At 41.4% G+C, this 17,500-nt stretch overlaps 2 protein-coding genes across 5 annotated transcripts in view; one reads left to right on the top strand and one right to left on the bottom strand.

Annotated features, from left to right (window-relative positions):
- Nucleotides 1-10,700, bottom strand: part of phkb (phosphorylase kinase, beta) — a 78,853-nt gene extending 68,153 nt beyond the window's left edge. For 2 of the 4 annotated variants that reach the window (XM_042060886.1, XM_042060887.1), the window contains exons 1-3: nucleotides 10,603-10,700; nucleotides 8,099-8,185; nucleotides 973-1,111 (exon numbers count right to left, since the gene is read on the bottom strand). In XM_042060886.1, the coding sequence (XP_041916820.1) occupies nucleotides 973-1,111; nucleotides 8,099-8,185; nucleotides 10,603-10,672 (296 nt within the window). In that variant the 5' untranslated portion in view covers nucleotides 10,673-10,700. Of the gene's footprint in view, nucleotides 1-972; nucleotides 1,112-3,277; nucleotides 3,455-8,098; nucleotides 8,186-9,712; nucleotides 9,814-10,602 lie in introns of those variants that run through there. The other 2 variants (XM_042060888.1, XM_042060889.1) reach the window with 2 other exon arrangements.
- Nucleotides 10,701-10,922: 222 nt separating this feature from the next.
- The window catches only part of itfg1 (integrin alpha FG-GAP repeat containing 1), a gene marked incomplete at its 3' end in the record, with an annotated part of 114,845 nt that continues 108,267 nt past the window's right edge, over nucleotides 10,923-17,500 (top strand). Inside the window, 6 exon segments of the mRNA XM_042062654.1 lie at nucleotides 10,923-11,143; nucleotides 11,566-11,650; nucleotides 12,247-12,386; nucleotides 13,127-13,181; nucleotides 13,729-13,803; nucleotides 15,459-15,553. Coding sequence (XP_041918588.1) covers nucleotides 10,966-11,143; nucleotides 11,566-11,650; nucleotides 12,247-12,386; nucleotides 13,127-13,181; nucleotides 13,729-13,803; nucleotides 15,459-15,553 — 628 coding nt within the window.

Raw genomic sequence — 17,500 nt, 5'->3', positions numbered from 1 at the left:
CTCCCACACAAACACACAGAGAGAGATAAAACTACATATAGAGACAGAGAGAGAGGTAGAGGTAGAGAGCTTGCCATAGTCACATGGCTAGTAAGTAATGGTCTGGAGCTGGCCTGTCAGATTGGAATCATCTTAATTAAATTCCTGTGACACGGCTAATGGGGCGGCCCCGTGACTGATGACAGAGCACTTTCTCCCTAGTGCACTCCTTCTTCACTCTATTTTTACACCCCTCTACTCTCTGCTCCTCTCCTCTCCTTTTTTCTCCTCTGAGGGAACAACATGCACATTACAGAGGGATGAAAGATAAGAAAAGAAAAGAAAAGAAAAGAAAAGAAATAATCATTCCATCTTGAGGGAGCCATGAGAGACGCACTTTCCAAGGAGGGAGATCTTACAGTAGCGTAGGGGCCGGGCTATTTTTGGAGAATCAGAGTCTCACCTTGAACCAGAGTTCCCTTGTGGGGATTGAAATGAAGGAGGGAGAAGGGCAAGACTGACCTGCTTCAGGTACAGTACACACACACACACACACACACACACACACACACACACACACACACACACACACACACACACACACACACACACACACACACACACACACACACACACCCACACTCAACCACACACACTGCAAAGAGGGAAGTGCATGGATAAGCACTGTCTACTTGAGAAAAACCTTGGGAGATATCTTGAGAGGAAGGAGTGGATGTGGGGGTTTTCACATTCAGTTTTTCTTCAGCTAATGTGTCACCTCTTTCCACGTACTGTACTCACTAATAATTTCCCCAAGAAATTGAAGGCATTCCTTATCATCGTCACACCAATAACAGTGACTAAATGTTTCACATAACAATATGTTGCTAACAACCCCCAGAAACAACATTACTAGATGCAGCAAAACAACAAAACACCTGCCCCACAGGTGTCCAGGTGTGTACAAGGGGACCAGGGCTAGGTCAGTCTCACCTGTACGCCATGGCCAGAGCCCAGATGCTGGCTGCGCAGTAGAGGGAGTCCCTCACTTTGGCCTCCTTGCATGATGAGCAGGTCTTCACAGGAAAAAGACCAGTGGTGGGGCTCTGGTTGTTCAGAATGGTTACCTTCACTGGAGACAAAGAGGTAAGACAAAGGGGGTGAGTGGAGTGGGGTGGAGGTGGGGAGCATGAGTGAGACAGTAAGAAAAGAGAGACATGTTTGAGGCATTTCCTCCTGTGCAGAAGATTAAACGAAAATGACAAATGACAAAATTCAAACAGCATCGAAAAGAGGCAAAGGGTTTATTTCCAGTGAATTATGAAAAGCTATGTGCACGGCGTATGTCATCACCCTGAGGGAGCTAAACTAAACAAAGATGTATGCCTCAGATAGAGCGAGCCGCGTGCACGCACACATTCACACACACACACACACACACACACACACACACAAGCATAGTAATGTGTTCTTGCTCATGTTTGCCCAATATAGACCCTTTCAACAATCAAAACAAAAACAATGCCTGAACGTTCTATTTGGGCCCCAATCTACTTCCTCTGCATTAAGATAACATATGGAATGTTAAAAAGGAAGTCTTGTGGGGCCAACTATGATGCTGATAATGGAACTCTCTTGAAAGGGTCCATACATCTGTTGTCATGCTCATCATTCTCACTGACCCCCCTGTCATTTGCAAGGGTTTCTTTCTATCAGTCTCTGTCCATCTCTCTATGCATCTCTTCTTCTTCATCTTTCTTTTTTTATTCTTCCCTTGATTTATGTTGTTTTCCATCCCTCATTTCCCTCTCTCCCCCTCCTCTCTCCTCTCTGCTCTCCTCCTCAGCGGTCCCTTGCTCTCTGATGTATAATCATCCTGAATAGGGCACTTCATTTTTCACCGGCCCATTATGAAGAAGACATCCATTCCGCCGTGCTCGCGCTCGCTTGTTATTGAGAGCCAGGGTCAATTCAAAGAGACAAAGTCAGTGCCGTCGCCACAGAAAGAGGCAGCGGGGGGAATTAAGTGGAATATTAATAAACTCTTCAGTGACTCCCCCGCTAACTGCCATGAGAGCAACCCCCGAGTGTGTGTGTGTGTGTGTGTGTGTGTGGTTGTGTGTGTGTGAGTTGGGGAGGGGTGGGAAGTGTGTGGATAGCCTGCAGCGAAGGAATGTGTTCATCTGTTCATAACGCTGTCGCGCTAATGTGAACGTCTATTGACACAAGGTTTGTGCACGGCAGCGTTCAATCGACCTGGCAAGATTAAGGCACACGAGTGGTTATTACGGCGTAATTATTTGCAGGTAAAGGACCACCGCGTGACACAGCACCGACGGTAACACTGGCGCTCCCGCGGTCGTTTCCCGGCAGAGGAGACAGGAGAAGGGTAATAAATAGAAGCCGAATAAGACAGAAAAAAGAGTAGGGTGTATCTCATCTGAAGTCTTGTCACAGCTCCCAGCAGAGGAAGCACAGTCTGTGCATTCGTGTGATAACAGATAAGAATATTCTTTTGAAGCAGAAAAAGAAATAAGCAGCAGAAGGAAAAAAAAAACATAATTACATATGGTGCAGAGTAGAATAGGCTGGACTGGAGGTGGTGGTGGGGGGGGGGGGGGTAGAGAAATCACAACACTCTAGATGCAAATCCGCCGCACTCTCAGTCGCTGTTATCATCCATCAGTATAATGCACCTCTAAATCAACAGCTCAACAGCTAATGTGAGCAGACACAAACTGCCTCTTTCATACAGGAAACAATTTCTCCACGACGTCTCTCTCACTCTCTCCCTATTTCTCTGTTTATGCGTGTGTGTGTAGATGGAGAAAAGAAGAGAGAAAGTGAGAGGGAGCGGGAGAGATAGGGCGAGAGAGAGGGAGAGTGAAAGTGAGTGGACTATAAGACAAGCGGGTGGACAACAGACACCTTATAGGAGAAGGACATTAATGGAAAGAGCACTTTGGCTGAAGGGTGAAAAAAAAGACATAAAGATAAAATACACCAAGATTCACAACAACAACAACATCAACAACAAAAGAAAAAACAGTAAGAATAAGGACTAGGTGAGCAGGAGAGGGTATTTGAAACTCAGAACTTGTTTCCCCAAGCTTTAATCTTTTGAAGCCACAGGGTAGATAGGCAGGAGGACTCATCCACTAGAAGCTGAATGTGAATGTGTGTGTGTGTGAGAGAGAGTGAGAGAGAGAGAGAGAGAGAGTGAATAAGTGAGTGAATGAGCGAGAAAGTGAGATTGAAAAAGAAAGAAAGGCAAGAAGAGGCTCCACAGCAACCTTACCCCACAAATAAGTGTAGCCTGCGTTGTGTTGACTGTGTGGCTCAGCCCTGCACTCGCCAGGACTCGAACCAGCAAACTGCAGCACCTCGAATGGAGCGTGCTAGCAATTGAACACATCTCTTAAAAGTGTTGGGAGGGAGGTTTACACAGTGTAGGCCTGCATACTGCAGAGCTATACGTACCAGCTGGCTACCGTTGGAAACCACAAACAAGAGTGGAAAGTATTTGCACAGATAATCCACAACATTCGGCTCTATGACGCACTGGACTCTGTGTGAACTGTGTGTTAGATTCTTCATTCCAGCATCCTATCGACCATCCTATGAGTGCTCGTGGGACAGAGGATCAGTGTTATGGCTATCTGACTGAAATGAAGGATTCCAGCCATGGTGGCCTTGCCATAGGCAACGTACAAGAACAGATGAGAGCTAAAACCTGCTCGCAAGTGAAGGTGAACACACTTTCCTTATTTGCTTGCTTTCTTGCACTCTTCGGAGTGCAGCTACATTAAATAAAAAAATATCACTTGACTTTAATATGACTTTTTTTGTTCATCCTTGTTCTGAGAGCTCTATTGAATGTGAATCCCTGATACAAAATCCCTCATGAAAGTCTAACAAGCAAAAAACTCAATGAAATATACTTAGTTTTAAAACTCAAACCGTAACTAGCATGCGAGAGACATTTAATTTAGTGGGGGGAAATTAACCTCTCTTGCTCTCTCCCTCTCTCTCTGTTCTTATTCACCCCCTCTCTCTCTCTTCCATCCTCTGTTCTGTTCTCGTCTGCTCTGCTTGCCTGCTTCTGTCTCTTCTGCCTCACTGGCTGCACTTTGGTGTTTTCTCATTTCAGTCCAGACAGCCTGTGAAATATTCCTCCAAGCTCACCGATCAGCGCCATTTCATTTTGTACAAATCCCCGCCACTCTCTGCTCCTGCAGTCTCGCCGCCTCTCCGCCTCTATTCAGAACCCGGGCAGGCTTTTTTCCCCCCTCTCTTTCTTTTCTAAAGGCGTTGAAGGTCATTGCATAAATATTACATGGTTTTATTTAAGGTTCTGACAGATCAGAGAGGCAGAAAACGGCCCCGCAGCCTGCGAGTGAACTTTACGCAGCAAATGTCCAGAGAGCAAATACGAGGGTATGAGGTCGGCCAATGAAAATGCCAAAAAATAACATATCTTCTCTCTTGCTTCTCTGTTATACCACGGCCTCGTACAAACAGTGTTTATGGTTGTGCTGAGGCGACGAACAGAATGGGCAGTCGTGGCCTACTGGTTAGCACTTCGGACCTGTAACCGGAGGGTTGCCGGTTCGAACCCCGACCAGTAGGCACGGCTGAAGTGCCCTTGAGCAAGGCACCTAACCCCTCACTGCTCCCTGAGCGCCGCTGTTGATGCAGGCAGCTCACTGCGCTGGGATTAGTGTGTGCTTCACCTCACTGTGTGTACACTGTGTGCTGTGTGTGTTTCACTAATTCACGGATCGGGATAGATGCAGACCAAATTTCCCTCACGGGATCAAAAGAGTATATATATTTATTTATTATTTTTAATATTCTCTGCACTTGCTAACAAGAAAGCGATGAAGAAGGAACACAGACATATCTACATACTGTAACCTGTAGGAGTAGAGTTCTATAATAGAGACCACAGAACAGCGCAGTGTTCACAGTTGTGAAGGCAGAAGGAAATGGTGACAACAGAACACCCCGGATAACCTCAGAGTGTCACACAAAACAGCAAGAGTTGTGAAATGGCAAGAACCAGGAACCAGAGAGGGAGAGGGAGAGAAAGAAACCTGATATGAGCTGAAAGGTCTCAGACAGCTCAGTTCCCAACAGTTGCTAGACAGAATGACCTCTGATCATCAAAACATCCTGAACACTCACACAGCATTCTCCATAAACCACCAGGGAGTTAAAAAAAGGATAATCAAAAATAAATAACCATATAACGGAAACAGATAAATAAATAAATAACCTGCAGTGAGTTCATTTCATTGTTGTTGATGTTGCCCATCATTTAGTTCAGCCCTTGGATGAGGGCCTGGGGGGCCAGGAGAGCGTCAGAGTGAACAATACTGTACAGTGCATAATGATGCATTCATATTGCAGTGAGGGGGTCACTCAGCGCCAGGGTCCACACAACACACGGCCATGCAAGGACTGGCAGAGATTGGGCATCATCTGCTGTCGTCTGATAGAGGGAGTGAGAGAGCGATCGGGCCCAAGCTGTGGACAGGCCAGGAGGGTCCAGATCTGTTGCCATGCACTAAATGTGCGCAGCCTTGTCATCAGCCTCATCATGACCAGCCAACAGGCTGAGTGAGAATGTCTGTTAGCAGCAAAATTACCTCTGCTATCAGTGCCATGCAGTAGTGGAAAAAGGGATACAGATGGCATGGGTGTTTTAGACCCAAGATACATAATGCCATTATTAGAATGGAGAAAAGGTCCACAAAAGGTTAACACAAAAGTATATGGAATATGAGGTGCTATTTGGCGCTAAATGGACATCATGTCATATCATCATTATGTTGTACTGTAAAAGGACAGCATGAAGATGTTGGTTGGAGGTTAACACAAAAGTATATGGAATACGAGGTGCTATTTGGCGCTAAATGGACATCATGTCATATCATCATTATGTTGTACTGTAAAAGGACAGCATGAATATGTTGGTTGGAGGTTAACACAAAAGTATATGGAATACAAAGTCCTTGAATTTAAATTCAAAATATTAATTCCCTGGAAGGTGGAGGGCACATTCTCCCAGAAAATACTCATCAGTATTTAAAAAGCAGATTCTAATTAGTTCCCAAGAATAAGCAAACTCAATCTTATGTCTGTTTATTAGACAAGTGTGCTCAAGCATATATTAATATTAATGGTATAAGAAGTATATATTTTATTAGACAACAATGGTTATGGCTAAGATGAGGTAAGGAAAGAAAGCAAGATAAAGAAAGAGGACGAGCAAGACACTGACAGATAGTGAGACGGCATGGCAGATAATAGTAGGGTGTTCAACTATACAGAGAGAATGACAGGTGGAAACAAACAAGAAAAAAGGAGTCGGACAAAGAGGGAATGGACAGAATGAAACAGAAAGTGGGACACTTGTGAGATTTAAAAAAAAGAAAGAAAGAATGGGGAGATGGAGGAAAAAAAGAGGGGAGAGAAGTAGGAGGAGAGACAGAGAGGGGGCAGAGATGCGATGTTAAACAGAGGAGTTGTGGCAGCTCTGGGAGGCTAGAGTGGGAGCAGTGTGGTGGAACTGATGAGTATCGATTAACGACGGAAGGTGCAGAGACCCACTGGTCTTTCCTGAGGGCTCAACATTAACATATACCAGAGCATCACACACTCCCTCTGTCACTCAGTCACATACACACACACACACACACACACGTGACTCTCCCAAAACATAGCAGCTGGCTCAGCAGCCCGCCAGATCTGCATCTCGCAGGCTCCCACTGCCAAATGGCAGGAAAAAAGCTGGCGACAGAGTACCAAACAGATTTCAGCAGGCAGAACTATTGTGTTTACAATAGGAACAGACTGCCATAGAAGGCTAATGTTGAATTAAAAATTAAAAAGATTTAATCACATTATGGGGAATATCAAATGTATTATATAGACTGCTGATTTGAGAGAAATACTAAACATAACATGACTGCAATGTAACAACATTAATCAAGAAATTACTGACAGTAAAATTGTTTGAGACCTACACTGAACAGAAGAGTTAGTTAACTTTAACTCTGAATATTAAAAATGCATCAGTTTGAAACTTGAGAATTCACTGGCTTGACGTTAATCCAGTTCAGCAGGTTGTTTTCAACTAATGGAGATAAAGATGAGCTAGGCATATCAAGCCATCCAACCAGTAGGGTAACTTCATGGCATAAGCTGCCAGAAAGACCAAGCTCAATTGTTGAAAATAATCACAATAATAACTCATGAATCATGAGTTTTAAACAGAACAATAGTAAGAACCCACTCTTCCAGTTTTAGAAATTATAGAGAATGACTGAGCTTAGTCAAAAACGTAAAAGACACACAGGAAAGGAGAGAGACACCTAGTTTAACAATACATTGTACATAACAATGGAGCGGTAGACCTCATACAACATTGTCTGAAGTTGGCTATTTATGAGTACTGACATCTTGACAACTGATGCACAGTAAGGTGCTATCATCATTTCCGCTTTGAATCATCTGTTTATTTAGAGATATTTAGCCACCGATTTTGGGAAAATCCTGATTAGTACATCTGCGAAGTGGCGCGGAAGCAAAATGTTTTGCATTACACAAACAATAATATAATTAAAAATGAATAATCAGAGAGATGCATTTCACGGTAACGCTATATTTGGATTATTTTAGGCATACACCACATATAATCCACACACAGTTTTCATGGGCTGTTCAAAAAGAGGTCATGTATTGTTGGCTAGGCTTCCCGCTCATAATGTGCATTCAGTAAAACATAAAATCCTGCAGAATTTAAGCAGCTGGATGTTCTTCAGAGGAGATGACTAATTCTACTGCTAAGATGTATTTACCAAAATATACAGGCTACCAAAAGGACACTATTCCTCATAGCTAAGAGCTGGGTCTGCATGATTGAACTATTCTTTATAGTGTTGAACTATATGATTGAACTACATGATTGAACTATATCTTTATAGTGTTGAGGACTAGAGTATCTTCACATTCCAGTCAGGTGAATACTGATGCTGTGTCCATGTCCTCCGGTCGTAAATAATTGGAATAAAAATGCATTGAATAACTGAAAAAAAAAAAAAAAAAAACTCACCTGAAGTGTAATAGCGGTCTAGCTTTTCCCACAAAGGCTCATCCTCCCGATGAAGGTGAGAGAGTTTAAGAGGTTCATAAATGGAGCCTGAGAAAAAGAGAGGTAGAAAGGTTTCTTAATACTCCGTGTAAAAAATTGTTTACTTCTACTGACAAAAAATATTTTGTGGTAGAAGTGTAGCCACAGGAATGGCAACTAAATATATAAAACACTTGAGGCTTTGTCAACAGACTAGTCCATTAAAGTAAGTGCATTATCAATGTCTGTGACAATGTCTAACAAAAGTTGTAAAGCTACTTTGACTATTTGTGTGTGACAAGATTATGATTTTACACAAAAATTAAATTTAAAGGACATATTTTAAGGATGATTAAGTTATACGAATTTCAACAACACATTGTGAATGTACATGTAGCCTACATATTTATGTATTTGCTGCTGCATTTATTTACTTTGAAGTGACAACTGAGTATACTGTAACAGTTTTTTGCTCACAAAAGTTCTAATTTTATTTTAATATTTAATCTTTCACCCACCATGAAAAGCATCTCAATTTTCAAATCAGAAACACAGAAACAGCAACTCTAAAACACTGACTGAATAAAAGGCTCTTTGGTTGCAATGGTATTTGTCAAATCAAAGGTCAAGTCATGCAGCTATGGCAAGGCAGACCATTTCAAATTCAAGACATTGCCACAAACTCCAAAGAGTAATAGAACTTGCCACAACTAAATTTGGTGTCTCACTCAGTGACGAAAAGAGAAGCGAATTTCAGGGAAACCCCACACGCAGTGAACTACCATTTCAGACACAATCAACTCTGGAGCGATTTACATTTTAATGGGATCGACCTTAGGTCAATACCTCAGGTACTGAAAATTCACATTTCCAGGCAAATTAGCATAATTTCCATCAGCTTTTAAGTAGCTGGTACAAAGCCATCTATTTTAAAGATAACCGGGTATGAGCAGAGGAGGTCTGCAGGCAAATGAAAGAGCCACGTCTTCCAGTTTCACTGAAACACAAATGGAACAAACTGCTGTTTTTTTTTTGATAGCTTTACTTGTATCAACCTGTGTGCTGTGAATACCCTGCATACAGATTAAAATAGCCTCAGAGGTACCCACCAAGAAGGAACACAATTGTACAAAAAAATCATTCAGGGTGTTCACAAGAACAACATGCATTGACAACAGCCCCAAAACATATCAGATTTTTACAGTAAAACATTGTAAAGTTTACCAAACCATAACACAAATTATAAAGCCAATAATTAGAACAAAATTCTATGTTAAAGATATCATGCCGTTAGAAGATTTTTCATTTACATTTTGATTTTATTTAGGACTTCCAGCAGAAAAAAATGGAAAGTAGCATTTTGGTGATTGGTTCTTTTTGTATGTACAGTAGTGAACTTACTTAATGTATTTTTGGTGATACTCAGACACACTTTCTGAAGAAATATTTTAGGACATCACCACAGGCATGAGCGCTTATACTGTACAGTAGCCTACTTCATCTGGGCCAACTTCAAAGGGGAGGGATGGGAGAGCCTGCTGCTCACGATTCAGAGGAAGCCTACACCCCTTTCAGAATCAACCACTGACCACTTACCATGTCTGCGAAGTTTCTGAATGCCGGTGGAAATCTCATTTGTTGAGTAGGCCATGCTCAAAAGGTGAACTTTAGGCCAATCGTCTTTCAGCTAAATTACACTACAGTAAGTCACAGAAGGTTTGCAGGGTTAGTATAGCATAACAGTGAAACAAATTACATGGAATTACACACAGGCCATTCACCAGGATTACTGAATATATCAAGGGTTACTGAATATGTCAATCACACATAATTAAACAAAATGTAGCATAGCACTCATCTAGTCCAAGGCAGCAGTGATGATGAGACATATGGTATTCTGTGCTTTATTATGATTTTTTACAGGTATTTAATGAAGAAGTAAGGCCTATAACTAGGGGGGTTAGGGTAATGGCACTTCCTTTCTAAAACTTCTAAAAATCTTGTGAGCCATTTAGGTAGATACAGTGACCACCAAAGCCTTAACAGTTGTTTAACATAAAGCTTTCACCAACCATCATTAGGCATAATGAATAGCCTGATAGCCTAGGAGTTGCTGGTTACACCATGACAGAGCAATTGACAACTTGACGAATGTGAGCTATGGAACACAGTGAAATGTGATTATGAGATGTTCCCATACTGTAGTCCTACATGTCTGTTGGAACAGTAATTAGCCATGGCACACACACATTACATTCACAATCTTAATGTGAAACATTGACGATCTTAAAATAGCGCCGCTGTTGCAGTCTACAGCAAACTTTGAGATTGACCTTTCCATGTTCATGCTGCTGGACTCAATGGCTATGCCATGCAAGAACGCACGCAGCTCACTGTGGTTAAGCACAAGTGGCAACCTTGCAATTTGCATCAGCGCATATTTACCAAACACAAACACACAGGCCATGCAACATATTATGCCAAACCTGAGCGTTTAGATCTGGCTTTGAGCTCCAATAGTTTCCACCCGATATCTGCCAAGCTAACATCTGCCATGTTTACTTCAGAATAACCGTGTGCGACAATGTCGTAAACTAGGAAGAGAGTATCCTGTGATGTCACATTAGTAATTGTTGTCAATTTTAAATAATCGGTTTTTTTTATGTACCTTATATATAAACCGTATACTGAATGCATTTGATTAAATCAGAAGTAATTTATTTGGCAGGACAAAATCCCCTAATTTTTTAAAGAAAGACCAGCAATCTTAAATTGTTTGACAGTTCACTCTGCCGTAAAGCGAGGTGCAGTATTCCAGTTTGTGTTGCCTGAATCAAGAGAGAATCAGGATGTGGCTGCCTTCTTCATACCTAATTACGCTTATTTTAGGATTTCTGGGGCAATATGTGGCTTTTGCACGACAAGATGTGACAACTGATTTATTTGGGTCAGAAAAGTATGGAACTATCGCTGCCTTTGGTGATTTTAACTCGGACAAACAGACTGACATTTTCATCATCAAAGAACGTGAGTAACTTAGCTACATGGTAGACTCGTAATATTTTGGCTGTCTCCTGCCCCCAAAGTCACCACGTTTCTTTTTTTTTCATATATGTGTGGTATTTTAAAGAATACAAACCATAATTTGTTTAAGCTTATGCCATTATATTGGTGTTTTAATGACAGAAGCTTGTGTTTACACAAGGAGTTGTAGAAGGTGTGGCTCTGGATCTAGCTAGCCACCGAGACCTGCTAGATACAACTGTTAATTTAGTTTATTTGTTACAAATAGCAACACAGTTGCTTTACTTAACCTTCAGATAGAATGCTACAAAGTCCACACCTCAGCTGATTTTTGCCAAGATGTCCTTGACCATGTACATAAAAACATGCCAATTTCATCCAGACTATAATGGAATTTTGTTATTGGTTGCTTGTTGTTTTCGCAGAGTCTGAACTAGTGATCTTTTTGGCTGATCTGAAAGCACCCTACTTCAAGCCAAAAGTTCGTCTTGGCGAAGGTGACATCCCAAAGTAAGTGTTAGTGGACATGACATGTCAGATCATGATACTAAACCTACTCTGTACTCCAGCCAAAGTCAAACCCTTTGTTCAAGCCTTATGTAAATGTGAATAAATGAAATGCACCCCAATCATATGTTGAGCAGGCAACGCAATAGGCTACAGTGTCATCAGAATATGTTAATGTTGAATACATGATCATAGTGTTCTTTGCACATTATTTGTGTCCATATTTCAGCTGCATATGTTAGAATCAATGACTTTCATCTCTTCCTTGCCAAACTAATAAACTATTTCATATGTCCCCTATATGCCCAATATTGTTATTAGGCTACGTTTATAACAGGAACTGATGTATAAGGCTACTGTCAACAGCAGATGATACAGTATGTACCAAGGGGAAATAGATTTCTGATATTAATTGTAAGACTAATGTGTAAATGTCTATGTGGTTGACATCACATCAAGTAGGTCTGGTAGTCCTTTAGTGAAGACATGTTCACGCTAACTGTTTCTCAAACACACTCCTCTCTCTCTCCCCATCTCTCCATCTGTTTGTGTGTGTCTGTTGTGTACCCTTTCTGTCTCTCTGTTTTGTTCCCTCTCAGTGACATGGCTATTACTAGTGTTGTCCCTGGTGATTACGATGGAGACTCCCAGATGGATGTGTTGCTCACCATGTCCAAAAAAGGAAAAGACGCCTCTGACACCACAGTGTTTGTCTTCTGGGGAAACAACCAGACTTTGGGTAATTCACATGATCACATTTATACACCCACACTGTCACTCTTCTTTATGGTCTGGCAGGCATGACAAGCACTACTTGTCCTACTTATAAACATGTATTTGTTGCTTCTTTAATGATGTTGTATCTCACCTACACCTTTCTGCATCAGTGTAGTTTTTTGGCGCCCTAGGTATTTGCAAATGTGAATTGCCATGTCAGAAATGATATAGATTTAAAGAGTTTGCATTACTGCCTGTAAGGGTGTTTCCACACTTGGTCCCTTTCAGCCTTCTAAACAAACTCAGATTGATGACTCAGCATGTTTTGTGCATATATGAACACACCAACATAACACAGACCGAACTGAGACCAAAGTAGATCTGAGACCATCAGAGAAAGTATTGTGTGAACATGAAGAAAACTGAGGCCCCATCAGAGCTGAAGGGCACCAGAAAGAGATCTGAGTCCTCTTTCAAATGAACTCCCAATATGAATACAAAATGATCTGAGTCCCTTTTGTTTTGGTCCACTTTCTGGTCCCCTTTTAATAGGCTGAGTTCAGTTTTTAAAATGGACTATATGTGAAAACATCCGAACTTGCTTTGTAGTGCTCTATTTGTTTGTGAATTCATTTTCATTTCTCGTAACTACTTCCTGTGTTTATGTTGATGTAACTTCAATACATCTTGATACTTCAACATGTATCTTGTAAATTGCAGTGACAGTAAACATTGTAAGGGATTTTTGGTTTACACTGACAGATAAATCAAGGGTTGAGCTGAACAAGACCTTTTTGGACCAGCCTCTGGTTATGGAGTAAGTCACTAGTCTTTCCTGCACATTTATCTGTACACATGGAAAAAGCCATTGGCTTGATATTCTGCTTCATTTATCTAAGTTTTAAAGGTGCCATGTGTAATGTCCGCCAAAAAATCAATTCATACTCCACATTCCATAAAAGATGGGGGCAGTATACCTCCAGAAAGCGAGTTGGTCTACCCTAGAGTAATAACCAAGACATGTGTATTGCATTTTGGCTGGCGGTTATGTTGCCCGCATACCGCCTCCCATGGCCGAAACTGGTATTATGACACCTGTCGGGCTGTGGCTAGTAATTTAGCATGCTAATTCAGGTTGATATCTCTGCAGCACTATACCTTGTCATTTTTTTAATGACATCATCGCCCTTATTTCTTCTTATTCTTTTAATGCGTGTAGCTCAATTTTTGGATATTTTTACCTCAATTCTTACACATGGCACCTTTAAGGGTAGTTCTGGCATCAGTAGATCAATCCAAAATGTAGTTTTAAATGTTTTTTTTTACTTATTGGCCCTGAACTTGTTGTCTTTTTTAAATCATAGTTTTAATGGTGACATGGTCCCAGACATCTTCGGAGTGGTTGGTGTTGCCACACAAGTCTGTTATCTCAAAGAAAGGTAAGTCCTTAGTGCCTTCAACCTAACTTAGGCTACATCTGCACTATGTCGGATACAAATGTATCCAATACACTTTTGTTACGATTCGCCCTCCCTTCCACATTAGACCATTGTATCAGCATATCCGAAGTGGAGCAATTTGGATCAGCTGGAGACCCCAAACTCATTTTGCCATGTCGGACAGATGTGGACTGTGTGTCTGTAGTGTGTTGCGGAACCATCTGAAAAGAGATGACGTACAAGACCATGTTCCCTTCCCTGATTTGTTGTGCTCGTGATGATGGCCATGCTGCTTTGTTTTCTAGAAGTACATTTATTAATTTGACAGCCAGTGAATGGCAATGGATATGCAATTTAAAAACGCTAGGTATTATATAGCCTACAGTAACTGTGTATGTGACAAATAAATCTCTCTTGATCATTAGAAGCACTATGTAGGCTATGTTTTATAATGTCCATCACATGAGGTAGGGTATTTTATTCATTTGTCGTTCGTCGACAAAGCTACCTTGCATTCTGTGTAAACTGGAGTAGGCCTATTTCACTAGCGATTAATTAGGGGTTTGCACAAGCGGTAACCCAGTTGCATGGCCATGTTGGAGGCACGTAAAGAACTGAATGAAGTACAATGGAGTATTATGCACTCTGTATACCTTAAGTGATTATAACCATGTTTAAACAACAGAAAAGCTCATCAAAACGTGTCCAAGATGCAAAGGCATATAGGGCAGGACTTAGACCACAAGAAAAGGCGCGATATTTCGAGAAATTACGGTTTATTGGCAGCACAGATCCATATGAGTTGGGTGAGGCAGACACAGTACCAAATTTAACCACAAGCACCCCCCTCCCTTCTCTGAAAGACAATCCTTTGCTTTTTGGAATATTTCTACTTCAAATGCAGAGTGGACACTCCTAGATTGCTTTGCATGATTGCTTCCAGTGATTATAAAAGCAAGATAAATCAAGATAAAACATTTTCTCATCGCAAATTCAGTCCACCCCTTTCTTTTGCAACAATATGCTTGTCTTCATTCTGTGAATCCAAACTCTTTCTCAGAGGCTAGCCTTAAGTGAATTTCAGATGTATCATTATCATCTCATATGATCTCAACATACATAGTATAAAATACTACTGAATATCCCCTTGAATACTTTCTTGAATTTCCCCTTAAGGATCAATAAAGTATCTATCTATCTATCTATCTATCTATCTATCGATCTATCGATCTATCGAATACTACTTCTACTTACTGCTACTACTACTGAAACTTATTTACCCTTGCAGTCCTGGAATAAACATTAATTTGGGTTGATGCAAAAAAGTTGGACTTGGATGTTGAAAATGTTAAATTACAGTATAACATCACATTATATCCCCACATGAAAATCCTGACCTAAACCAGATTATTTTCTAATGTGGCTGTGAACCATTAGTCCTATGCTCATCTGATGTTAAATTACACATTTTGTATGTATTTGTCTATTACTTTTTCTAGTTGATATACTGTACTGTATTATTATATTCCCAGAAGAAACACATAATGAGTGCTTGTGTTAGATATTGTGATCTCAGTATTGACCAAATAATCACCATTTTTTTTTTTTGCATTTTCGTGTAGCCCCTAACACTAGTACGCATTTCCTGTCTGTAGGCAGGTGATATGGCGGGATGCTCTTGGCAGTGACGTTAAGATGCGAGTTCCCCATTCCAATGCCTTTATTGACCTCAATAAAGACTTCACTGCTGGTAAGTCAGCCACTTCATTGCACTGTGCGGAAATGTAAAACAGTTTTAACAAAGTTTGAGGACATTCAGGGAAGAATAGATCTGCATCTTTTTGCATGTAATCTGCACATCCATCTCTCTCTCTCTCTCTCTCTCTCTCTCTCTCTCTCAGTGCAATGTTTAGTTCACATCATCCTAGCAGATTTCCCTGAGGTTTTGTGTACTTGCTAATGAGTCGGAGAGAAAAGCTCTAAGGATATGCAGTTCATAATTGAGCAATGTACTTAAAGGACAGTTACTGAGCTCCAACTGAACTGCATCTATTTGATTGATTTGCAGTGTGACTTCATAAGTATGTTTCTAACTTTGTGGCTACTCCTAGATTGTAAATAACGATTTATTTTCAGGGATATAGGCTACATTTGAAATGGGATGCTTTCTTTATATTGTTTTTTAAAGGTATGCAGGGATTTCTCAGAGAGTCATTATTTCATAGTGCATTTGGTAATGTGTCCTCCCTGAATGTATGTGAGACTAAGGCTTGTGAGGCCAACATTGAAAAAAAAAGATCTCCAAGCCTCACTGAAAAGATCAAACTTTGGTAGTCATGGACAGTTCTTTCTGAATATCTAATATACTGTATGCAGCTCACAACAAGCCCAAAAGTTACTGGCTAAAAAGAAGCCAGGCCAGAAAACCAGAAAATGTAATTGAGCCAGAAAGCTAGCATGCATCTTGGTTTTTAATGTATAATGAATGGAGTAGCAGGTTGTTATTGATTCATCTGCCTGGCAAGTTCACTTACCTGTCTTGAGAGTGGGAAAGAAAGTGAGTGTGAAATTATTTGAAAATGCAGCTGTCTGGAAGGCAACATTCAGCTGTGCTGAACAACACACTCCCCACGCATCATAATTTCAGTTGAAAAGCCTATGACCTAGAATGATAAACACTCAATAATGGCAGTTATGTCGGTGTGCTCTTGGTTTTGCTGTTGTGTTGACTTGGAGTGGAGCATGTCTGGAATCATGTAATGCTGTCTGAAGGCTCTTTTTGTTCCGTCCTCTTTGCACGGCTCATTTGTAAGATGGTGCAGCTGTCCTTGTTTCCGGCTGCCTCTTTCAGGCAGATTTAAAAGCTGAAATTGTGAAATAATTGTACAGAGCTCTTTTTCAGTTAAAGTGAAAGCCGTGTGTCCATTAGCAGGCCAAGTTGAACACACACACACACACACACACACACACACACACACACACACACACACACACACACACACACACACACACACACACACACACACACACACAAACTGACCCAGGCACAGCTTTCTGTTATCTTGTTCTGCCTTATGTTTAAAAGTCAGGGCTGGTTGAGCGAATAGCACCTCAGTTCTACCAAAGGCAGATTGAAAGGTACCCTAAGGTCCAGCAGTTTATTCTTTGGCTGAGAGGGACTCATAGTCCCATTTTCTTTATCACTGAGAAACTAAATAGGCCTGGATTCCGCTAGATTGTTTGTGCCAGGCCTTTTGTCACCCAGGAGCTGTCAATCAGAATTCTGCTTTCAGTCTTTATTTTAGTTGAACTCTTCAGTGAGCTGTGTGTGTGTGTGTGTGTGTGTGTGTGTGTGTGTGTGTGTGTGTGTGTGTGTGTGTGTGTGTGTGTGTGTCTGTGCGCGTGTGTGTGCGCGTGTGCATGTCCCTGCCTGACCCGGCTTACGTGCCTCTCTCTGTCTCTCCAGTATTTGCTAACTGGGCCGTGGTTCTCTAACTAGCGCATAAGCATCAATATTTATGCTGCAGAAGGGCGTGCGCTCCCTGGTCCTCGTCACCCGGGCGCCCTGAGAGCACTGGAGAAAGGTCGGCATATGTAAACCAGCCACGGCACTCATCTCACGCCGAGCAAAGTTCTCCGCAGACGCAGGTGTAATCGTTTAGGGACTGGGTGGACAGGGGTGGAAAAGGACTGGGAG

The sequence above is a fragment of the Alosa sapidissima genome, chromosome 14 (genome assembly GCF_018492685.1).
Source record: "Alosa sapidissima isolate fAloSap1 chromosome 14, fAloSap1.pri, whole genome shotgun sequence".
NCBI lineage: Eukaryota > Metazoa > Chordata > Actinopteri > Clupeiformes > Clupeidae > Alosa > Alosa sapidissima.
This window is presented reverse-complemented; position numbering and strand designations above follow the sequence as displayed.